The 25886-nt window shown below is 41.4% G+C and overlaps 1 protein-coding gene across 1 annotated transcript; it reads left to right on the top strand.

The window, feature by feature from the left end:
• On the top strand, positions 1–25423 carry LOC126412999 (juvenile hormone esterase-like). The gene is made up of 3 exons (XM_050082892.1): positions 1–81; positions 17451–17585; positions 25169–25423. The coding sequence occupies exons 1-3, from the start codon at positions 1–3 to the stop codon at positions 25421–25423; spliced, it is 471 nt and encodes a 156-aa protein (XP_049938849.1).
• The last annotated feature ends 463 nt before the right edge of the window (positions 25424–25886 follow it).

Here is a 25886-nt window from a genome sequence, read left to right as displayed (position 1 = left end):
ATGCGCAGTGCGGTACTTCTCCTGGTCGGCGCCCTCTGGGTGGGACTCTCGGACTCGGCACCTCGACCACAGCTTCAACAGGTACTCCGACGATCTCTTTACTACTCACCTCTCCACCGTTACTTGCGGTACATACTGACACTTCCATGACTGCACCTATGGCGAGAATGTTGTGACGTGTGTATTCGCGACCATTTTGGTGAATGTCATTTGAACGTCCTATTTGTTCGTTCGATACTATAACAACCGTTTTGAAACAGTTCTATACCTAACATTGTTCTACAACAGTTGCAATGAATTCTAATCCTGTATTACTACTTCTTCTGGATGTTGTCCCATTTCATGAGTTGCTGTATAAGCTGAATTTCTAAACCGCTTACGCAGCAGAATTACAAATCATGATTGTTGCCATTTAATGGTGTGTTTAAAACTATTCTAACCTGCTTGTTCTCTCACTATTGTTTACTTAAGGCTGTTTCACAAAATTTGATTAAGCTGATTTAATTGATCTCACCTCAATGTATGTAATAAACCGCCAGTAATTACCACAAATGTCGCACTCTTTGGCACATAAATTGGCCGCAACTCAACTCAACTTTGTAACTAAAATTAATTGAAAGTGTCACACCCTTTTATAGACTACACTTAACACAGAATGCTTCAAATCAGAATAAATAGGAAGATACCTATGAAACTGTTTTGTCGCCAGCCTCCCTCTTACTTCTATCGGACAACGTCAAAGCAATACTCACATGTACTCACATGTACTCTTACAAGATAATGGATAGAAATATATACATACATATACATGTCGGAGGGTGTACTGTGATGATGATTACTAAAAACAAAAAAACAGCTATGTGGAGAAGAATATAAATTGTGTTTTATGCAGTGTTATGCTACATGCAAGTGAATAGAAGGGCGCTACTGATGTGTATCGTCCGTTCGGTATGACACAATAGTGGCCATTGAAAATGTTGGTTGCGCATGAATATGGGAAGCGTATGGAGAGTTAGGTTATGGTTGTATAAAATGACACTTAATACACTCAATGACGAACGCACTTTTTAATGAAACCTACGATTAAGATAACTGGTAAGTGGAAACTATTTTCTTGGCTGTTTCTGTAATATGTTACGCTAAAGCCTACTTAAACCACTTTGTCTAGACGAAATTATGTTGGCATCTTTTCTACTGTACATATTTAATCTATTCAGATGATAATTACCGTCCGTACCTACGTTAGTTTATGTACAAAACTCTAATGATACACCTTTCCTGTTACACTGTACGTATTCAAATTCCAACAGAAGGAGATTTCTGCAACGTTAATGGAATGGCATTCAATGAAATTCTGTTAATTATCTCACTTAAGGGCTGCTAACACTGTTCCTCTGGCTTTCTCACGCTTACTTAATAGTATGTGAAAATTCTGCTTCCACACTCGCAAAACAATGATGGACGCTGTGTACTGGTAATTGACATATTTAAATGTCTCACTTAGCATCAGGCAACAGTGATGGATATACTCTGATACTGTGACGACGCGGCCTATATGACGATCGCTGACCCAAGGTCTGGAAGTAGCGCTTTTGAAAAGTAATAAAAACGTCCTCCGTCCCGGGTTCGAACGTCCCCTTTGCTTAAATTCTGAATAAAAATCATTATCAATGGCGACCGAAGACATTTGACGTAAGAAGTCGCCCTCGTTCTGTCAACGGCCTTTTCAAAGAGAGCAGAGCAACCGACAGAGCTGAGACCAGTCTCTTGGGGTAGGAAACTGGCCCCAAAAAGGTCGAAGGATCAGTAACGATCAACATTCTGAGGATGCAGAAGGCAATGGCACAACTACATTAAAGACAAATAATGTGTATCCACAGGACATGTCACACGTTATTATGAAACTGGCATGATGATCTCTCCATTGGCAAAAGATTCAGGTCTAACCTCCATTTGGTTTTTCGGGAGCGACTGCCAAGGGGGAGCTGAACATGGGAAAAATATCGAAGAAATGAATGTATAACGCTCCAAGAGTTGGACGTGGAATGTCAGAAGCCTGAAGTCTTTAGGGACGCTAGAAAATCTGAAAAGGGAAATGTTAATTCTCAATCTAGATGTCGAATGATCAGTGAATTGAAATGGAAACAAGACAATAATTTCTCGTCTGGCATAACGGGACTAGGATTCGTTGAATAGGAAGGTGTGGCAGAGAGTGAGTTATTGTGAACAATTCAGTGGTAGGATTGTTGTTATCGGAATCAACAGCAGACCAACACCGACAACGATAGTTCAGGTTTGCATGCCGACGTCGCAAGCTGAAGATGAAGAGATAGTGAAAGTATATGATACTGAAAAAATAGTGCAGTATATAAAGGGAGATGAAAATCTAATAGTCAATGGGGACTGGAATGCGGTTGTAGGGCAAGGATTAGATGAAAGTGTTACGGGATAATATGGACTTGGTAGTAGGAGTGAGAGAGGAGAAAGACTAATTTAATTCTGTAATAAATTTGAACCAGTAACAGCGAATACTCTTATGTAGAATCACCAAACGAGGAGGTACAGTAGGAAAAGGCAGGGAGGTACGGAAAGCTTTCAGTTAGATTACGTCATGGTCAGATAGAGGATCTGAAATTAGATATTGGATTGTGAGACGTGCCTAGAAGCAGATACAGACGCAGATCAGAATTTAGTAATTATGAAGGCCAGGCTGAAGTTTAAGAGACTACTCAAGAAGCATCAGTGCGCAAATCAGTGGGATACGAAATTGCTAAGGAATGAAGATATATGCTTGAAGTTCTTTGAGGCTATCGATATTGCAATAATGAATGGGTCAGTAGGCAGTGAAGTTGAGGAGGAATTGATAACTCTGAAAAGGCCAATCACAGAAACTGGGAATAAAAACGTAGGTATAGTACTAGGAAGCTAACAGCGAGGAAACCATGGGTAACAGAAGAAATACTTCAGATGATAGACGAAAGAAGAAGCTACAAGATAATGTCCAGGGACATTCAGGAATACAGAAACACAAGTAACTTAGAGACGAAATAAATAGGAAGTGAAGAGAAGTTAAGGTGAAATGGCTGCATGAAAAACCTGAAGAAACCCAAAAACAAATGATTGACGGATGGACTGGCTCAGCATATAGAAAGGTCAAATCAGCGTTCGGTGAGATTAAAAACAAGGGCGGTAAAGTTAACAGACTAATGGAAATTCCACTGTTAAATGCAAAGGAAAGAGCGCATAGGTAGAAAGAATACACTGAAGGGCCCCATGAGGTGGAAGACCCTACTGATGACTGACAGAACCATCAAGGGTCGATAAGGAAGCGATAGGGGATGCCATATTAGAATCAGAATTTAAAAGTGAAGACTTAAGATCACACACAATGGATGGCTCAAATTCCGTCGGAATTAAAAAAAAATCATTGGGAGGAGGGGGCGGGGAGGGGGGGGGGGGAGTAGGAACAAAACGAATACTCAAGTTGGACAGTAGAATGTATTAGATTGACGATGTACCATCATACTTTCTGAGAAATACCACCCACACAATTCCAAAGACAGGAAGAGCTGACAAGAGCGAGCATAATCACACAATCAATTCATGCATCCAGGTTGCTGACCGGAATAATATACAGAAGAATGGAAAAGAAGTAATGTGAGGGTCTATTTCATACGATCAATTGGGCTTTAGGAAAGATAAAAGCACCAGAGAGGCAGTTCTGAGGTTGTGGTTGTTTACTGAAGCAAGACTGAAAAAAATAAAGACACGATCATATGATGTGTCGACCTGGAAAAAGCATTAGGCATCATGAACGGTGGAAGAAGTTTTGAGAAAAGTGGGTGGTAGGCTATGGGGAAAGACAAGTAATAGACAACACGCCTGCAAAACCAAGAATGAAATGCTCGGATTAAAAAGGCTGTAAGACAGAGTGTAGTCTCAATCTGTGCGTCGAAGAAGCAGTGGCGGAAATAAAAAAAAAAAGATTCAATAGTTGAATTAAAAGTCAAGGTGATAGGATATCAATAATAAGATTCACTTGTGAAAACGCTATCCTCAGTGAAAGAGAAGAACAGCTACAGGATATGTTGAATGAATACTTAATCTGGTTTGAGAATAAACAGAAGACAGACCAAAATAATTAGCAGAAATGAGAACAGCAAGAAACTGGAGACTGTGAAGTCGATGAAGTGAAGGAATTTTGCTACTTATCCAGCAAAAGAACCCATGACAGACGGAGCAAGATGGACGTAAAAAAAAAGCGTAGCACTAGCAAAAAGGGCATTCCTAGCCACGAGAAGTCTACTAATATCAAACATGGGCCTTAATTTGATTAAGGAATTTCTGAGAAAGTAGGTTTAGAGCACAACATTATATGGTAGTGAAACATGGACAGTGTCAAAACCAGAACACAAGAGAATCGAAGTATTTGAGATGCAATGCTACAGAAGAATGTTGAAAATAAGAAGAACTGATAAGGTAAGGGATGAGGAGGTTCTCCGTAGAATGGCGGTGATGGAAGGTATAAAACACTGACAAGAAGAAGGGACACGACGATAGGACGCCTATTAAGGAATCAGGAAAAAGCTAACATGGTTCTAGAGGGAGCTGTAGAGGGTAAACTGTACAGGAAGACAGAGATTGTAATACAGCCAGCAAATACTGATTTGGGACGTAGGATGCAAGTGCTACCCCGACATGAAAAGATTAGCACAGGGGAGGAATTGGTGGCGGATCGCATCAAACTTGTCAGAAGACTGACGACTCAGAAAAGACCGATGAGGAGATGGGAGTCGCCATTTCATCTATCGGCAAATCAACAGACAGAAATACGGTTAAATTCCCGCAAGACCTCCAGTGCTTCGGCTCGTGGCCTAACAAATTATAAAATTTTGAAAATGGTTTCAGAGTAGGAGACAGAACCGGATTATGTTGGGGTGAGATATATGAAAGCGATTTTATATTACTTTTATTAATTTCACTTTAAAATGATGCTATCTTTGGCCCTAACACTGTTTGAAGCTCACTTATTAACTAGTTTTCGGTTCCACACAAGCAACACCAGAAGTAAGTCTTCAGTTGTAATACAGTCCAACAGACGAGTAAAATGCACAGCCAGAAGTCCTATGAACCTAGGAAGTAACTAAACATACAGTTTGACGAAATCACAGGATATTTGCGTTCTCTGGTTCTAGATTGTTCTGTTCATTGTCTGCTTACTGTTCCCAATGTCTACTGCATCGGACTTTGACCATAATCGTCTTCGTTGCAGTTCTTGTTTTCTTGAAAGCTCTTCAGGTCTTACGAAATCCGCTTCTGCGGAATACATCTTCTTACAGAAATAGTGGAAAGCTACTGCAGTAATAACGGAGCAATCATGTTCTAGAAAGTTCGGAAGTCTTCTACATCTACATCTACGTGATTACTCTGCAATTCACATTTAAGTGCTTGGCAGAGGGTTCATCGAGCCACAATCATACTATCTCTCTACCATTCCACTCCCGAACAGCGCGCGGGAAAAACGAACACCTAAACCTTTCTGTTCGATCTCTGATTTCTCTTATTTTATTTTGATGATCATTCCTACCTATGTAGGTCGGGCTCAACAAAATATTTTCGCATTCGGAAGAGAAAGTTGCTGACTAAAATTTCGTAAATAGATCTCGCCGCGACGAAAAACGTCTTTGCTTTAATGACTTCCATCCCAACTCGCGTATCATATCTGCCACACTCTCTCACCTATTACATGATAATACAAAACGAGCTGCCCTTTTTTTGCATCCTTTCGATGTCCTCCTTCAATCCCACCTGGTAAGGATCCCACACCGCGCAGCAATATTCTAACAGAGGACGAACGAGTGTAGTGCAAGCTGTCTCTTTAGTGGACTTGTTGCATCTTCTAAGTGTCCAGCCAATGAAACGCAACCTTCGGCTCGCCTTCCCCACAATATTTTCTATGTGGTCTTTCCAACTGAAGTTGTTCGTAATTTTAACACCCAGGTACTTAGTTGAATTGACAGCCTTGAGAATTGTACTATTTATCAAGTAATCTAATTCCAACGGATTTCTTTTGGAACTTATGTGGATCACCTCATACTTTTCGTTATTTAGCGTCAACTGCCACCTGCCACACCATACATCAATCTTTTCTAAATCGCTTTGCAACTGATACTGGTCTTCGGATGACCTTACTAGACGGTAAATTACAGCATCATTTGCTCTTCACACTCTTACTGCAGTTTCTGTCTCCGTACAATCTCTGTGTGATCTTGTTAACCCCTTTCACATTCCATAGCTACTAAAACTTTTCTGCCTTCCACAAAGTAATTAATTTTCTACTAACTCCAAACTCGTGCCTCCTGTCCAAACATATCAGAGTCCCTCCGTAGACTGACTTCTTTCACTCACTCTTTTCCTTCCACAAATTTTTACAGAGATAATATTTCTTACCGGTCCAAAGCTTCAAAATACATAGCAGACATATGTAAATGGCAGCGAAAACATAGTATCACAAATTCATATTACATAATTCTTTAGTTCTTTACGGCAGTAACATACAAATTTTAAAAATAGAGTATTTAAAACACTAGTAAGTTACAAATTTGCATTACATTCCTGCTAATTATCATATTGCAAAGAGGCTTTTGTGCGATTCACAAAAGATGGTGAAAATAAGCCCTTGATGTTGATGACAATGGGAGAATTCTTGCAGAACTGGCACAATGTCAGTGAGATAATGGCATACAAGAAAGCTGCCACTAAAGATGCAGTTCTTCTAACTTCCTTAACTTTCATCACCTGATATTGATTAAAAGCACAGTTTTCTGGTTTTTCACTGCGACAGATTGGCAGTTTAGTAATTTCCTTAAAAATTCAATGTGGTGAGCCGGGAAAGTAATCTTTTAGATTATTTGAAGCCGTTCCTGGCATATTAAATATGACTGATGTTGTTCAGGGTTGCTAGATGTTAAAAAAATTTAGAAACATCATCAAGATCCATAAAAAGCAGAAGACTGAATGCAATTTTAGGCCTTCGATAGCTGTACACTGTCCCCGGTGTATAGTTGAGGACAATGTGGATCTCGGACAACAAGAATCTTATGAAAATGTGTTCGAACTGAGCAAACTTTATTAACTTATTTACGACAGATTAACACACAAATGTTTCCAAAAGGATATTCGAAGAAATACAGTACAATTTTCATGTGAATCATAAGATATTTAATATCTAAAGGAGCTGCCAAAAGTAATTAGTAAAACTTCGTAAGCAGAAGACGTACACTGTCCAGTCACATTAATATGACCATGTGTCAAAAGTCCGAAGGTATACAGCGCCGACCACTGCGTGACGCGCAGGAAGAGAGTCCCTATGGTTCTTGATAGGATTTGGAACCACGCTGACTCTAGTGCCATTGTCAACTGCGATAGGTTGGTGTACAGGCCGATCGAGGTGGTCCCAGAGGTTCTCGATTGGTTTAAATGCTTGGAGTATGGCGGCCAGAGGATTACGATAAACTCATCCTGCTCCTATTCGAAACACAGGTACACTACGAGGTTTGTGATACGTTGCATTGTCCCGCTGGTAGATGTCACCTGAAACTCCCGCTAAACCCGCTGGGCAGAACAGGTGATTAGGATCGTGGAAAGGGCCAAATAAGGTGCCGGTCAGTTTCACTCCCAAATCGTAATTTATTGCAGTTTAATTACACATTTACAACCCAAGCGACACATAGCCGAACTTTTACAACTACGAGGGCAGTTCAATAAGTAATGCAACACATTTTTTTTCTCGGCCAATTTTGGTTGAAAAACCGGAAATTTCTTGTGGAATATTTTCAAACATTCCCGCTTTGTCTCGTATAGTTTCATTGACTTCCGACAGGTGGCAGCGCTGTACGGAGCTGTTATAATGGCGTCTGTAACGGATGTGCGTTGCAAACAACGGGCAGTGATCGAGTTTCTTTTGGCGGAAAACCAGGACATCTCAGATATTCATAGGCGCTTGCAGAATGTCTACGGTGATCTGGCAGTGGACAAAAGCACGGTGAGTCGTTGGGCAAATCGTGTGTCATCATCGCCGCAAGGTCAAGCAAGACTGTCTGATCTCCCGCGTGCGGGCCGGCCGTGCACAGCTGTGACTCCTGCAATGGCGGAGCGTGCGAACACACTCGTTCGAGATGATCGACGGATCACCATCAAACAACTCAGTGCTCAACTTGACATCTCTGTTGGTAGTGCTGTCACAATTGTTCACCAGTTGGGATATTCAAAGGTTTGTTCCCGCTGGGTCCCTCGTTGTCTAACCGAACACCTTAAAGAGCAAAGGAGAACCATCTGTGCGGAATTGCTTGCTCGTCATGTGGCTGAGGGTGACAATTTCTTGTCAACGATTGTTACAGGCGATGAAACATGGGTTCATCACTTCGAACCTGAAACAAAACGGCAATTAATGGAGTGGCGCCACACCCACTCCCCTACCGAGAAAAAGTTTAAAGCCATACCCTCAGCCGGTAAAGTCATGGTTACAGTCTTCTGGGACGCTGAAGGGGTTCTTCTGTTCGATGTCCTTCCCCATGGTCAAACGGTCAACTCTGAAGTGTATTGTGCTACTCTTCAGAAATTGAAGAAACGACTTCAGCGTGTTCGTAGGCACAAAAATCTGAATGAACTTCTCCTTCTTCATGACAACGCAAGACCTCACACAAGTCTTCGCACCCGAGAGGAGCTCACAAAACTTCAGTGGACTGTTCTTCCTCATGCACCCTACAGCCCCGATCTCGCACCATCGGATTTCCATATGTTTGGCCCAATGAAGGACGCAACCCGTGGGAGGCACTACGCGGATGATGAAGAAGTTATTGATGCAGTACGACGTTGGCTCCGACATCGACCAGTGGAATGGTACCGTGCAGGCATACAGGCCCTCATTTCAAGGTGGCGTAAGGCCGTAGCATTGAATGGAGATTACGTTGAAAAATAGTGTTGTGTAGCTAAAATATTGGGGAATAACCTGGTGTATTTCAATGGTGAATAAAACAACCCCTGTTTCAGAAAAAAAGTGTGTTGTATTACTTATTGAACTGCCCTCGTACGATTTTCAAACTCCAATTTCTTCACGGCTGAAGGCCTCCAAACGAGAAATCTTAAAAATCAACGAGGCAAATTTCAAGTAACTGAAGACACGCAATTAAAATTACAAATATAATAATTAAAATTTATATCACATATAGGCTGAAAACCTCAAGGAAAAAGTAGACAGACAAACATAAATCGGATGCAATACAAACGGCTGAAGGCCCACAATAAGATTTTCAAGATTTTAAAATAAATTACCATAACCTTTGAAAGGCAGAATGCCGCAATGTTTTTGCTTAAAGGATAATTTTGAGAATAAGGTTTTAAGTGGCTGAATGCCCAAAATTGTTTTTCCAAAATTAAAAAATACCATAAACCTTTAAGGGCAGAAGGCCGCAATATTTAAGCTTGAAAGATAATTTTAACAATAAGGTTCGAAGCGGCTGAGGGCCCACAATTAATTTTCCAAAATTTAAAAAAAAATATAACCATAAGCCTTAAGTTTTAAGTAGCTGAAATCGCACTAAAAGAGAAGACAACGCAACGGCAATAACCTTTCAGCAGATATTCACTTTCCGGAATTCAAACTTACTTATACGTGGCTGAAAGCCTTTGACTTGCATAAAACACAGTAAAACCAAGAATTTTGTAGATCATTGGCTATGATAGATTATAAACAGATAATTAAATATCGGTGAGAAAGACAGTAAAGACAACGGCACTCAGAAGCCTCCATGGGGTCGGTCTGCCCTCGTTCACTTAGGTGAAACAGGTAGTGAGTGTAACTACACTTAATTCGTCGGAACCCAACCAAGGGACAGCACGGACCGACCGACACAACGAGTTGCTTGCCACCAATCCGTACATGAGAACTCAAACACAAAATGTTATGGACATAATTATCCAGAATCAAATATGTATATGTATTAAGCTGTCAAAACTACACACCGTGTTTGACAGCGACAACAGGTGAGGAAACGGCACTGCCAGAAATTACGTTAGCAACCAGGGCAGGTAACCGGAGCACTAACGGCCACAAGGCAGAAAATTCCGTTGGTTTTGGATAGCGCCATTTTGCCATGCATAGTGTACTTCAACCACAGCGACACGCTAGCAGTTTATACACACTTAGTCCTTTCGGAAATGCTTCCACACCTGACCCGAAAGCCAATGATCATACAGTTTTGGACTTCAATCAAATCACTCTGTTTCCAAATTACGACAAAGAGTGCGTGGATCTCTGTGTTCCTTCTTGCAGAGGAACAAAACTGGGCTATGCTTACTCCTAAATACAGCGATTTGCTGCGTGTCATACTCTCTAACACTGCGTTCCAGATCTCTACTAGCGGCTGAGACTTTTCCAGAGAGCTGCGCCGACACTGGTAGAATCAGTGCGTCTGCCGAAGAGTTCGACAACTAAAGTAAATAAACAGTCCCCGCGATTGATCGATTCAAGTACGGAGAACTAACTGTCTATTTCATGCTGTCAAGTGCACATTATCAGATTTGTTATGTGGATTATGTGCTATGATCCGGCGACACAATTCGACGCAAACTACAAGCTGTGAGAGATCGTTAGGCTGTGCTTGCAACTGCGCAACACAGTTTGGTTTCGTCGGCCAGATAAGACTAGATATCGAACCTCTTATGGTAATCTTTGAACATTCCTAGTGAGCGGGAATATTCACCGCAGCCTTGAACTGATATTTTCTGCTGAGAGTGCGATATGACGTACCACTAGGCAAAGGACGATTATAACAAAAAAACAGCCAAATGATGTTCCTGTGGAGTAACGTAGAAAACGTCAGAGACAAGCTACACGTCCTGTTCACAGCAGATGCGGGACGTTCAATGGGACATTATAGACATATACTATTGCTTCTCTTAGCCAGTGAATTACGTGTGCTTTTGAAGCAGTGAGTACTCGCTGTCTATAGAGGCAGCAGTATCTGTGAGAAAATCTCGACCACTTTTCATTGTGATGCTCTTCTATTCTCCTACAATTTTTCTCTCTTGCTATTGTACATAAGGTTATTGGTAATGTTTATTCTTAATATCAAAACATATGGGTTTCTTCCCTTAAACGTAAAGGCTTTGGTTTAATCACTGAATACAGACATTGATGATCTTTTGTTATATTGTGTATAAAATACTACTTCATTAGTGCTACACAGGGTCAAATCTGTGACCTCTATGGGTGCCAAATGGCATGGTGCGGAGTGCAGCGTTGAGTATCTGTCGAGCCAGAGATGCTACTAACACGTAAACTCAAGCAAGGTGTTCACTTCGAGTTTCATTGGCTTTGAAAAGGTTGCTGTGTAGAGGCATATAAGAGACACATTTTTTCATACCTGCCCACACGGCTGTTACGGAGGTTAAACATCCCCTGGAAAAAAATCAGTTTAGTATTTCTGACTGATTACCGTTGAAACGGTAACTGAGATAAAGAGTACTTCAAATAAAAGTTCTATGATTTTCAATGTATTGTACAATGGTTCACCCATATTTATCGAAAGAGTAATATTTTCAAATTAGCCTCCGATTAAACATTTTTGGCCCAAACACTTCTGTGTTTCCTAATTACTGTACAGATTTACAATAATATTACGACAATAATGTAAAAACAATTTCAAATACAACATAATTAAATCTGAAAAGTTACGATTCAAAAACAAAAAAATACACGGAATTTAAAAAGAAAACACAAATACAAGACATTTTATATTTCATAAAGTTATAAGGAAATTGTATATGGAGTAATGTATATAGAACATATATTTACCTGAGAAAGACTTATTAAACAACGCAACATTACAATTGGCAATGAAGCGAACACTGCATACAGTGACACAGAGATATTTCTAGCATATTTCCAACAAATGCGTCTTTGGAATAGCACTTCATCATGTGTGATTGAATTTGGTGTTAGTTGTGGTACACGTATTGCTATTAGTCGAATGTGTAAGTGAAAATCAACATTGTGTGGAGGACGGGATTTCGGAAAAAAATTACTTTTTCGACAAATATGGATGCACCATTTTATCGTACATTGAAAACCATAGTACTTTTATTTGATTTTTTTATATATATATGTTACTCTTCGAACGGTATTCATTCTGAAATATTAAACTTAATTTATTTCACGGGGCTGTGTGATAACTTTAACGGCATCATGGCTACGCAAAAAAATATGTCTCTTATTTTGCTCTACACTATAACATATTCAAAGTCGATCAGATCGAAGTGTACTCCTTAGATAAATTAATTGTAAGGCATTGTTAACAGAATACACGTATGTTTTCACGGATACACAGTTTTCTTCTTTCACGGGTGGCAGCACTCGAGCTAGCACAAGGGTGATAGCCATATTGCAATACGCTGATGCCTGTACACCCAGTAGTCTCGACCAAGGTGACGAATCTGCACACGCAGCGGCCAGCTACGTCACAGGAGGTGCTTACTGGACGCACTATGGGCGTTGTCCGCATGTCCCGGTGGCCAGCAGAATGGCTGGAAGTTTACGGGATCACTCTAGTTGTCAACGTAGATGGTGCCCCAGAAGGCACCCAACAGCTCTGCACAGGGTGACTAACTGAGAAGCTACGTTACGATTTCTCAGAGGGACAACTAACACTGTCTGCTCGTAGATGCAAGTCGGGGTCCAGAAGCTACTGTGCCCCCTTCAGACGATGGAATCTCACCAGGTATCATCAGCTGCGCTTCCAGGTGCTTTGGTGGTAGGTAACACCAAAGTCTCCTCGTCAGATATGGGGCAGCAGCCCATGGCTGCCAAGTCCTTCGGACTGTGCTCACTGTTGCATAATAGATCGAATTCTAGACACACTGCAGATGGAGTGACAGAGGCCCGCTGTAAACAGAGTTGTGCTATGGAAGCTATGCCAACGACGTTACAATGTGGCGAGAATGGCCTAATGATCCGGTGGGGGTGGCCGAGCGGTTCTAGGCGCTACAGTCTGGAACCGCGCGACCGCTACGGCCGCAGGTTCGAATCCTGCCTCGGGCATGGATGTGTGTGATGTCCTTAGTTTAGTTAGGTTTAAGTAGTTCTAAGTTCTACGGGACTGACGACCTCAGAAGTTAAGTCCCATAGTGCTCAGAGCTATTTGAACCATTTTTGAATGACCTAATGAGATCTAGTTTTTTGAACTTGTAAACAGTTGGCACCATGCTGCGGTTTAACAACTCTTCCCTTCAGGCTTTCAGTTTAGCTATTTCTGCAGCCTCTGTGTGCTGTAAAGTCACTCTTGCGTTCGATTTACGTGTTAGTGTTTCACTGTGTGTGACGCTATGATCCCTTTTGCAAGTAGTCAATCTCCTGCATTGGCACCTTGGTCATCGACCTTTAGATGTTGTGTGTCAGTATGCCTATGCCACGTGCAATATCGGCTGTTCTTTCTTGTTGGCATTTCAGCCTGGGTGTAGTGTACTACTAATTTTTGAGAACATTTCTCGTGGAGAAAAATAGCAGTCTGGTTAAAATTAAAAACAGCCTTGTTCGCAACTGCTCAGCAGTTGACGTTCGCTTATTGAAAACACCTGTTACGTTCGCCGCCACCCCCCACCATCATGTTATAAATTCCAGAATGAGATTTTCACTCTGCAGCGGAGTGTGCGCTGATATGAAACTTCCTGGCAGATTAAAACTGTGTGCCCGACCGAGACTTGAACTCGGGACCTTTGCCTTTCGCGGGCAAGTGCTCTACCAACTGAGCTACCGAAGCACGACTCACGGCCGGTACTCACAGCTTTACTTCTGCCAGTACCTCGTCTCCTACCTTCCAAACTTTACAGAAGCTCTTCTGCGAACCTTGCAGAACTAGCACTCCTGAAAGAAAAGCTGTGAGTACCGGCCGTGAGTCGTGCTTCGGTAGCTCAGTTGGTAGAGCACTTGCCCGCGAAAGGCAAAGGTCCCGAGATCGAGTCTCGCTCGGGCACACAGTTTTAATCTGCCAGGAAGTTTCATGTTATAAATTGTATGAAGATGGTCACATTCAGATTGAAACCGGTAACCATTGCAAATAATTATTTATTACTCTCAAGACTGTTTTTAATCCATTTATAAAGTACTGTGCACTAACCTGCCTTGGTTTCAACTCTGGTGACGGCGCTGATCAAGGAAAACTTAAAGAAATTTTCACATCCGACTGGAGTATCACTCTGGGGCGCAACACTCCCCCGTCCTTTACAAAATTCGCTTCGAATTTTTTCTCGAAATTGTTATGGAACAATTTAATTATACATGTTTCACATTATTTATGCCTTTTACCCTTACATAATTTCGAAACTTCTTTTCTGATCAATACTGTCAATAGCTTTCTCTAAATCTAGGAATACTATAAAAATAAATTTGCTTTTATTCAGTTTATCTTCGTATCTCCAAATACAAGACGGATTAGTTAGTACTGATTTACGTGTTGGTACGTTTCTCCGGAACCCAAACGTTTCCTCCCCGACGCTGGCTTCTACTAATTTTTCCATTCTTCTCTAAATACTTCATGTCAGTATTTTGCAACAACGAGTTGTTAACATATACATCTATCAACACTTTCCTTCTTTTGAACAGGAATTATTACATTCTTCTTGGGATCTCAGGGTGCTTCACTTGTTTCATTTATCTTGCACCCTAGGTGGAATATTTTGTTTTGGATGAATTTTCCATGGTAGTAAAAAATTTTGAGGTACTGTCGCCTACGCTGGAGACCTTTCCGTCAGTTGCATTCAGTATCTCGTGTGTTATCCAAAGGTTACTATTAGGTCTCGTACTTCACTGCATGTGATCTTCTGTTGATTTCACTATTACATCTCTCAAGGCCACCCATTTGTCTTTTGTTGTGCACGTTTTCCCTGTTAAACTGCGTTGTTACTTTATTATTCCTTTGAAATTATGGCAAACATGTGGTTCTTTCTGATTATCCAGATCACATTTCCTTAATTTCCTATTTCTTCAGTTTTAACCTTTAGTTGGTGACTAGTAAATTATGAACAGAGTCCACAGCTACCCCTATAACTTTTTGTAGCTTTAAATCTAGTTTACCAATCTCTGTCCAACAACTAATGTTATCTGTCCGAGACATTGGCGTGTCCCCTGGTCTCATTGCCGTATACAAACTTCTTTCATGACTACCAAACCATCAGTAATTATTAAATTGCGTTCTTTGAAATATTCTACCAGGCGGTTTCCCCTTTCATCCTCTTCCCTCACTTCATATTCTCCTCCCATTTTGTCTTCTCATACTTCACCTATCATAGAATTCCATTCCCTGTCACATCGCTTTTAACTCATCACAGATTCTTTCAGTGTCTTCATGGACTGTGGAGCTAGCAGGCAAACGAACTAGTTCATCAACTTCTATATTACCTACTACAATGCGTTCACTATACTGTTTACAGTCGCTTACTCGCATTGTTATTTTCTTACTATTAGGACTATTTCTGCGTTACTTCTTTTTGTACAATACTTTACATTTTGCAGTATCCGATAAAGGTAGACACGCCCTGGAACTCCGCGTTAGCTGCTAAGAATTCGTACAACTCCCTTTTCATTATGTGTTGAAAACTGTTCCCTGGTCCCAGACTCAGTTTAATCTACTACATTCACATATACCCACGTTACTAAAACGTTTACCCGGAAACGGGAACCAGGAACCCGGAACCAGTTGCAGCATAGGGACAACTAAAGTTCGATTTTCAATATTTCACGTAGTTTATAACACCGTCATAATCTACTTTTTAAGAGATATAATTTTATAATAAAAGTATAACACAATAATAAAGGTATCACAGTTGGAAAATGTGTGTTGGTCTTGTGTCAGAGTAATCGACAGAGCGTCAATACGTGGATTCTGTTCATCTAATACTTGAGAATGAGAGTACGTAGCGCTCATTAAAAAAGATTATACGTAGCTACAAAAAATTACACGTAATTTTAAATCTTTACGAAATTTGTTTCGCTGACGCACAGCACAAAATGATGACAGGAGAAACATTTTATCGCTTACAACATTTTCGCTGTTCATGCACTCCAACAACAGGCATGACCTTTTAATTTATTACTTCCTTACTGCTAAATCTTTTCGCAAAACAGTTTGCAGACAGTATTCACAAACACTGTTCAATGTAACTGCTAAATTATATCACTGCAAGATGCATAGCACAGGAGATATGCTGTCGTAAACATTCAGATGTGCGAAAAGCTAGTTTGTTCTTAAAATATGCGCGCAGTAACAGTTCATCATCAGGCCTGACGTTTTAATTTATTTCTTCTTTGGTACTAACTCTATTCGTAACACATTTGCGTGCAGGTGTAATACAACATTGAATGAACTTGAAAAATTCTATCATTCTATGAAACATAGCTCAGGAGATACACCATCATACACAACCGGACGTGTGTAAAACTATTTTTTTCTTTAAATGGAGCACAAATTATCCAGCTTGTACTCATCCGGTATTTCATAATAAGAGCACTTAGCGTCTTACAACATACATTAAGTATCATTTCAAAACTGCATTTCTGAAGTACTTAGACGTCTAAAGCTGTTTTATGCATGGAGTTAGATTCTTTAAAAAATCGGAGGTTTATTCGTCTGTCCTAACTCTGTGACATTCTTACTGGCATGCTGAGTGTCGTCATGCTTCAAGTACACACCGCGCTCCACTCATAACGAGCACAAAACGATGTACCAGTAAGATTTTGCTCAAGGTGTCATGTTTCTTTATTTCTAGTAAAAAAAGAAGAAAAGGCAGGATTTAGAAGATCTGGTCCATTGCAGACCTCCGTTTTTTTTCAGCCAAATCCCAAATTCGGTCAAATGGGTTCCCAATTGCAAGTGTTTGGGACAGGTTCTGACTTATGCTTTACAACAAAGGAAAACCTCTTGATAATCTTGATCGGAAATGGATGACTGGATATGTTTTCATTTCACTTCTAGTATGATACGTTCCATACGTAGATGTTTCATTGGCAATATGTGTAGTTGTGTTCTTTGCAACAGAATCAGGTCCACAACTTGCTGAAAATGGTTTCTTTTTCTTTGTCCACATTGTTTGAGATCTCGTCAAGTTATGGCGCTGGGTTCTTTTCAGTCTCTTCCCAATGAACTGATTCACAAACAGAATCTGCACTTGGATAAACGGCGGAGATTTCTCATCCCAACATTTTTCTTATAACCGAGTGAAACCTTAGTAGAAACATTATCGGCACGCCTAACGTGTTCCCCTTTACATATGGCTGTGCAAGTTAATATGCAGATCTTAACCGTCACGTCAGTATCTTTAGTTACACTTACACATTTATGTTGTTGTACACACTGTTCACCGTGTCCTAGAGTTCGCCGTAAGTTACTCTGTTTCAGGGGGACGACGTGTTTGTCACTGTGGAGACGGGTGGCCTCAGGGGCGTTGTGTCGACGTCGCTCAACGGCACGCTCTACAGCAAGTTCGTCGGCATCCCCTTCGCCACCCCGCCGCTCGGTGACCTCCACTTCAGGGTGAGTACCTCCGCGAAACCTAGCGCTCTCTCTCTCCCATCTTACAGGAAACTCTGTGGAGTGCAACACCACTACTAACAAACAACCAGTACCTTAATTGGACTCAAACACTTCTATTGCTGCAGACACAAGAAAACACTTTAGTTTCATACAAGAGTTATAAGGCGTTTAACAGTTGCGATTCAAGTTGAAAAGGACATAAGTGAGTAAATGAAAACATGTAAGTAGCTAGTAAGCACAACTCACCTGTTGTGATTTTATCGCTGTTAACTGCATACTATTGATTGGTGACACAGAAACGACCATCCACATATGCATTTCGCAAGCCACCAAACGATACGTGGTGTGCACCACCTGTTATTTGCGGGTGATACACGAGATTTATCTCTCTGTACAATACTGTGTAGCAACGAAAGTGAAGTAACCAGAAGGGAAGGAGGAAACTAAATGAAACTTCACGGGTTGAAGGAGTGTATAATGTTATTGCAGTGATTACAAAATCGAGTCAAATTCACAAATAACTCAGCATTATGAGCCCAGTTATCAGTACGACGTTGCACGTTCCCTGGCCTGGGTGCACGGATTCGGATAATAAGAATGTCTTGAAGCTGAATCATCTGCTGAGGCACTATCCCACAACTGTTGTAACTGGTTTTTGATCTCTTGATACTGGAATTGGAACGGGGTGGAGCTGGTTCCACATGTGTTCTATCGAAGACAGGGACGAATCCTGCTGTCTTGGAGGTACTGCTATATTACCCACACGGTTCATAAGTGCCATTTGTCCTGTTGAAAAATGGCACCATGATTCTGTCGCGTGAGATATGAGGACACGGCATGTCTGTGACGTACCATTATGCCATTAGAGGTCCATTAAACACTATCAGCCATGACGTGAAGTCATACACGATGGCTGACCAAACAATGTCGCCAGGAGTAACGCCGCTGTGCCTTTCCAAAACGCCGGAAGGTCGAACCTTTTCCCAAGTCGCCAGTGCACTCGTCGACGCTGGCAACCAGGGGCATTGCAGCAGGGTGATTCATCACTGAAGACAATGCCACGCCATTCATCTGTAGTCCATGCACACCGGTCAAGGCACGACTCCAAAAGCAGCCGTTACTGTTGTGGTAACGGCAGCGTACGCACGGAAGGTGATTTTCTAGTCCGGCTACTGCTTCTCTCCGACCAAACAGTGTGGGATGACACAGATTGTTGCATGGATTTCGATACTTCTTCTCGGACGGCAGGCGCAGATACGGAGGGATTGCGGTCTGTTTTGTGCACTATACAGCGATCCTCCCTTGTGGCGGTGAGACATGCACGACCGGAATGTGAAGTCTAGTATTCCAGCCTTCACGTTCCCATACAGTCCAATGTCAGACCACATCGAAATGGCGCACAAATCTGGATATTGCACAGTCGACCAGACGGCCAAATGGTGTCCCACAGTGACACCCTGTCAAGCTGTGTTCATATAATGTTTACCTGATATTGTCACCAGGAGAGTTATCTCTCATTATGGAGTATATATTTTTCTTGTTAGAGAAGTTTCATTTTCCCAGATCCCAGTAACTTTGATTGCCCTCTTTAGATTATCTACATGCATCAAACAATGTGCCACTCTGGGAAGTATACTGTCATCTAGTCTTGAACATACAGGAGTTCAACTTGGTGGAACCGACGCACCAGTGAGTGTCATACGTCAAGTAATAAAAACAGAATTGTGGTAATCACTCAAAAAAGTTACTGATAAAATGCACTTACTACATAAGATACTACCTGTTCTGTCCGTGTTCTAGATTGGTTGATGAGACACGTACCAAGGCTGCAAGGAATCTCAAATTTGGTTGTGGAAGGAAATGCTGTGTGGAAGTGAACACGCTCAAATGGATGTAGGTTGCAACAGTTATGCAAAGATCAGAAGGCTTACTCCACAGAGCATCTAGTGGTTCAGCTCCATGAGAGAAGGAAGACAACTAATATGTTGTCTATTAGGCGGAACTACGGGCCTAATGGAAAATGGGTCACCCGGCTGAGTCACGGAATTTAACTCTTAGTCTGATCACAAGGGGTGGCCATTATTGCACGCGTTTATCACGTAGGCTGACGTAAGGATCAATGAACTATACTTGACAGGAATACAATTAGATACTTAGCTTTAATTCAGCATCAGCGATGAACGTCGATCTTGACTTTTTGCAATAATATTTACAAGTGCAGTTATAGACTGAAATGCGAATACTGCTTTACAGTTCTGATTGCTTCACACATATAGATCAATTGGCAATGCATAAACCGTATGTGGCGCCTGGCTAGGTCGTAGCTACAGACTTAGCTGAAGACTATGCTAACTAGCGTCTCTGAAGACGAGATCTCTGAAGCTATAACACGTGAACCATTCCTATTAAAGACGGCTGTAGGACAGGGCAGTGCGCTAGCTTGTCTCGTAAGACCAGCCGAGTGGCGGCGCTCGGTCTGCTAGCGTCGACAGTGGCGATTCGCGGGTCCGACCTGTACTGACGGACCGCGGCCGATTTGAAGCCTGCAACCTAGCAAGTGTGGTGCCTTGCGGTCACGCCACATAAAACATATACTGATTAATAGTTGATGGTTACAGGAAGATTCCGAACAAAAATTCAAGGCGAATTTTGTAAGGGAAGGGGGTCTGTAAAAAATTATTTAAGTTTCTATTGATCCGGAAAGCCAAAGGCCCAGAGTTAGAGTCTAGATCCGGCAAATAGTTTCTATATTGAAGGAAGTTTCCTATCCACTGGAGAGCGAAAAATCCGTCCTGGAAACATCCTCCACAGTGGGAGAGCTGTATCTACATAACACCCTTTCTTTCGGGAATGATAGTCCCGTAAGTTTCTCAGGAGAAACATCAGCGAAGGTGGGTCGGCAGTCTTGCTTGGGTAGCTCAGTTGGTTGAACGGTTCCTCGTGAAAGGCAAAATCCTAGGTTCGAGTCTCGGTTCGGCATAGAGATTCAATAAGTCGGGGAGTTTCAAGATATTTCTTACTTACTTTCTGATTCAAGATAAAGATATGATGTTTATCGGTACCTATACCTTACAAAGAATCTAAGGCTTTTAGCTTTTTCTTCTTGTACTGTCTAAGTCTTTATATTTCCCAGTATTTGTAAAAAATTTGTGCTCACAATTAAAATATGAAATGAGTTTCTGCGTAACCAATTGATGAATATAAATTATAAACCCTAAGTAACGACTCGTTGCAGTAAATTTTTCCTAAAGTTAGCGATATTTCAGCACTCTTACGCATATTTATGAGGACTCTCCCCGTAATTTTTTTGCACTGAAAATATTATATTGAGAGAGGAAATGTAGTGGTCTCACATATGCAAAGAGTAGTTTTCACGCTGCAGCCAGGCCATATGGATCTAGTTTTCAAATGTCTCCTCTGAATCAATTCAGGCGAAAGTATCGATGCTTTATTTGAATAGGGCGGTGAATTTTCTAACGTATCCAGGTAGTTTTTAGCATTTAATGATACCCAGTTAACAGTACCCTACCTATATTCTTTCGTCAACAGAACTACAACATTTTTCCTGTGGCATTGGAAAGGCATTTCTGAGGAGGCGTGATCAAATAGTAACTTCCTGCAAACCACTGTCCGGCCGTTAGGCGGAGATGGCTCACAAACGATGACCTACTGCGCCAAGCGTACGACAGCACTTAATTCTCGTTCAGTTCGTGCGTTTGTTATTGTGAGAGTCGTATCAAGTGCCGAAAATCGTGGCCTTGAGAACAGACACGTGCTACATAGCGAATCTGCTCAGGCAACACTGCACGTTCAATTTCATCTGGAGTTATCGCAGCGTAGAACAATGTGAGGTATCACATCTGCTTTTTGGAGTCACTGGTGTTTCCTTGTAGTCACCTAGATGCAGTTTGTCCCACATACAAAAAGTCAATAGATATTAAAGCATACAGACAGTTTTGTATTTCCAACCAATTTAGCGATCTGGTCTGTAATTACACAGATTGACAATGAATTATTCTTCTTAAAGATAAAGGGTCTTTCTATTTAGCTTTGGAGGCTGATTTCAGTTAAAGTTCTTAGAATGTTCAACAGCATGTAGTTTTGACACAATTTTTTTCTGTGAGGTGTCCAAAATCCAAATATTTAATCTTTATATTAACGTCAACATTGTTTTGTGAATATTTGCAATGTAATCTGTTACAAAAATGTTGTCCAATACAGCTACCTATTGTAATGTTGCCTGTATGTTTATTTTACATATCGTTTTTATTCGATCTTCAGCAACGGGTTATAAATTGAGTGAGGGCTTCTTTTTCGGAGTGTATGGCTTCAGGAGGTTATACTAATTCCTTTTACCATTTCTGCTGCATCTTTGGCAAACTCATAGTGAGAAAGGCAGTGGTGGAAAATGTCAGACTTTTGCGTACTTCGGCATATTGGTTGGGGATCAGGACAAGCCCTGGTACAAGTTGTGAGGAAGGAATCCTCCTTCCTGCACAGATGGGATATTCGTGCGAATGATGAGCACTGGTCTCAAAAATCTCATGAATTACAGTGTCAAGTGTTGGAGGCTAAAATTTATTGTTCGATTTTTAAAAAATAAAATAGATCTTCTTCCTTCACTTCACATAAGACTTGTTATTATGAAACAAATTATTAAAAAACTACCAGAAAATGGTGATTGTTTTATGTGCGTGAGATACAAGTCACTGCGGCTATCGTAGACTAAGTTGATAGAAAGGAGTTTGCGTCAATCCTGACGATCGGAAACTAATGAAACAAGAAATATTTGAAGTCAAAGTGAATTAAATTTAAAGATCATCTTAGATATCCTCTAAGCAAATTGTCAACAAGTTTCGTGGCAGCTGCAGGGACTCTGATTACGAAAATTATTGAGAGACCTGCTGGATAATTTGAAAGTATTGATAACTCAGTGAGCTTGAAGCTGCACTTACTGGACTCCCGAATGTGCTGTCTTCTAGAAAAGCTAGATCCTGTGAGTGAGGAACAGCAAGAAAGGCTCCATCAAGACATTAAACGAACGGAACGGGGACACCAGGGCTTATGGGATGCCAGCATGGTAGCTGATTACTGTTGGAGACTGGACAACGAGTGTCCTCAGTCAGAGCACAGAAGAAAACGCAATGAACGTTTAAGGAGAAACATTTGTGCATTTGTATTGGTTCTGAAGAAAGTAGTACTTTATTATAATGTTAGCAGTGCCGTATTTTATCATGATCTTTTTAACAAAGTATTTTTTATTGTGTTTCGTACTTTGTGAAAATCACGTTGTGTGATAGAGAGAAATCCTTAGCATTTCTGAACATAGCATATCAAAAATCATCGTAATCACCAAAGATGGTTAAGAAAAAAAATGCAAAATACAAATTTGTAGATCTGTGTTATCTGTGCGGAATCGGGGAGACATCCGGCATGTGTATACTAAATCTACAGCCTTATAAAAAATGGTTCAAATGGCTCTGAGCACTATGGGACTCAACTGCTGAGGTCATAAGTCCCCTAGAACTTAGAACTACTTAAACCTAACTAACCTAAGGACATCACACACATCCATGCCCGAGGCAGGATTCGAACCTGCGACAGTAGCGGTCGCGTGGTTCCAGACTGTAGCGCCTAGAACCGCTCGGCCATCAATACTTATTTGTTTCATCACTAGCAAAGTTATTGCTTAGCAACGTGGCGTCATTTTACAGTTTTCGTAGACAACATTCGAAGAGCAGTAACTGATTTTGAAAGTCAATATCGTATGTCGTTTATTTTAGACAGTGATTTGGGTGTTTACGGTATAAATTAAAACAAAAATTGGTGTCATCTTTATTTTCTTCCACGACACCCTTAGACAGATTACTACCTCGTCTTCCGATGGATGGTAGATTACAGTCTGGCCGCGTGGTCTAGTGGCAGTCCGGCTTTAGCAGCCGAGCGGAGTGGGCGTGCTGTGTATGTCCACATGCAGCGTCACCACGCTCGCCTTGTTTACTTCTTCCGGCCGACACTAAAGCGACGCCGTAGAGCGGCAAAAAAAAAAAAAAAAAAAAAAAATATATATATATATATATATATATAATACTTAAACCTAACTAACCTAAGGACATTACACACCTCCATGCCCGAGGCAGGATTCGAACCAGCGACCGTGGCATCAGCGCGGTTCCGAACTGGAGTGGCTAGAACCGCGCGGCCACAGAACCGGTAACCGTAGAGCGGCAAGATCATGGAGAATGAACACCGAAAATCAACATTAGAATTCGCTTTGCGAAACGACTTTTCTAGACCAAAAGCACTCAAGCGCTTTTTAAAGGAAGAGGCCAAGGTCCTGGCTGTCGACATCGTCAGCGTCCACTTTTCGATCGTGAGTAATACGGTCTCTTTGAAACTTACTATTGACGCTACATACGACCTGGTTCTTCGAGAGATGAAGCACAGACTCCCCTTCTGCCACGCGGACGGGAATATTGTCGAGGCTGACCATGCCATAATGGGGCGGCGTACTCCCATTTGAACTCCCAGAGCCAGACGTCGTGGCATCCCTCCGCCCCTACGGCGCGGTGCAAGAACACATAGCAGAAAAGTGAACCCAATTCAGCCTCAACGGAGTAGGCCAGGTGTGCATTGAGCTTCAAATAGGAGACTGCCAGGTCATAGTTATTTATGACGGCCAGCCTAAAACATGTTCCGGATGCGGCAAGGAAGATCATCTACGTTCTGCCTACATTCTTCACAGGGTAACACAGGTTCCGCCCCAGGATGTGGTACTTTTACTCTTCTACCAATGCCGATGATTCTACCAGTGACTTGCATTGTAAGGCTCAAGACGTCTCCTCCACCTGACAAAGCAGACTGATGTTACTGTACCTTGTGATGGCGAGGTGTGAGTCAATGCCATACACACACACAAATTGCTGCTATGCTCCAGCTTTTCGTGTTTTCTTCCGATCTTTTTATATTTACATACAGATTAAAATCATCATTCATCAACTAATGTGTATGAGATATTCGAATTTTCATCTATGTTATTTTTGATCTTACCACACCTTCTGGTTCCTAAGTAACTATTACCCAGCGTATTTTCCACTAACCTGTCCCTTCTTCTCTTACGAATTTCATGTAGTCTTCTTTCCTCGCATATAATTTTAGTAAATCTTGATTTCATATCTTATTTTTATTACATTTCAAATACTATCAGTTTGTTCTTCTTCAGATTTCCGATAGTACATACAGTATTCCACTTCCATACGGTGCTGTACAAATTCATAACTTTTTCCTCAACTCCATATCATTATTTAGCAGATAGCTCTTTTATTGAAGAAATCTTTGTCTGTGCCAAGCTACTTCTGCTGTCTTCATGCTTCAGTTATCATTGCTTGATATGCTTCTTACACTGGAGAATTCGTTCGCTTTTTCCGAAAATCCATCCCCAGCCTTGATGTTATGCAAGTCGCTGTTACCATCGTCTTTACCGTGTCATCCTTTTCCCACTGTCTATGCTAAGTCCTCTTTAATCTTAGAATACATTTGAAAATCAACTTTTCATCGGAGGACTGTTTAATTTACGCCCACAGGCACCAACGCCACCGTCCAGTTGGACTGGAACGCGGGACGCGCTGACCTACGGTTCGAGGTGTCCTCAGAAAGGTCGTGGCTCTGAGGACTGCCTGTACGTCAACGTGTACATGCCCCTGGTGAACGACAGCTCTCCACTGGCCGTGATGGTCAACATCCACGGTGGCGGCTACACGACGGGTTCCTCTAGATTTAGAAGGCCTGATTTCTTGATGGACGGTTCCATTGGCAAGTGCTTCCATGGCAGTGATTAACCAAGTAATTGGAACAAACTAAGGCTTATCTCTCCAGTTAAGAGTCTCGTAATACAAAATCTATATTGTTACTAAAAAAGTTGGGCTCACTGGCGCTGTATCCAATGCTGACCACAGCTATAATTCACGCTCGAGTGGCATGCAGTTTGCACTGGTCTTCACATTTTCTGCACTCTTTAACTTCACCGGATGGAGTTTTCAACCATAGCTTCCTACACACAGCAGGTATCTGAAGAAACTCTCGTATAATACATGATACCTAATGTGCAAAACTTAGAAGCATGCTGTGTAGAGACTACGGGGTAACCTAAATCAGAAATGAATTTGAATTTTAAAGGTTCTGATGTCGGTTGCTACTGAATACAGTATTTATTAATAATAAGGTGCAAGCAAAGGTACCACCTTTCCACCTTCCAGCTACCTATTCCGTATTTATGGGAGTGGATGTACGGTCACACTCACA

This window comes from Schistocerca serialis, chromosome 7, assembly GCF_023864345.2.
Source record: "Schistocerca serialis cubense isolate TAMUIC-IGC-003099 chromosome 7, iqSchSeri2.2, whole genome shotgun sequence".
Lineage (NCBI taxonomy): Eukaryota > Metazoa > Arthropoda > Insecta > Orthoptera > Acrididae > Schistocerca > Schistocerca serialis.
Note: the sequence above shows the minus strand (reverse complement) of the source record. Positions and strands in the feature narration are given on the sequence as shown.

Bases quoted from the DNA above. Each gene is read 5' to 3' on its own strand.
- LOC126412999 (XM_050082892.1), top strand. From the start codon at position 1: ATGCGCAGTGCGGTACTTCTCCTGGTCGGCGCCCTCTGGGTGGGACTC. The intron at 82-17,450 runs GTACTCCGACGA...ACTCTGTTTCAG, and splicing joins CTCGACCACAGCTTCAACAG to GGGGACGACGTGTTTGTCAC. The intron at 17,586-25,168 runs GTGAGTACCTCC...TTACGCCCACAG, and splicing joins TCGGTGACCTCCACTTCAGG to GCACCAACGCCACCGTCCAG.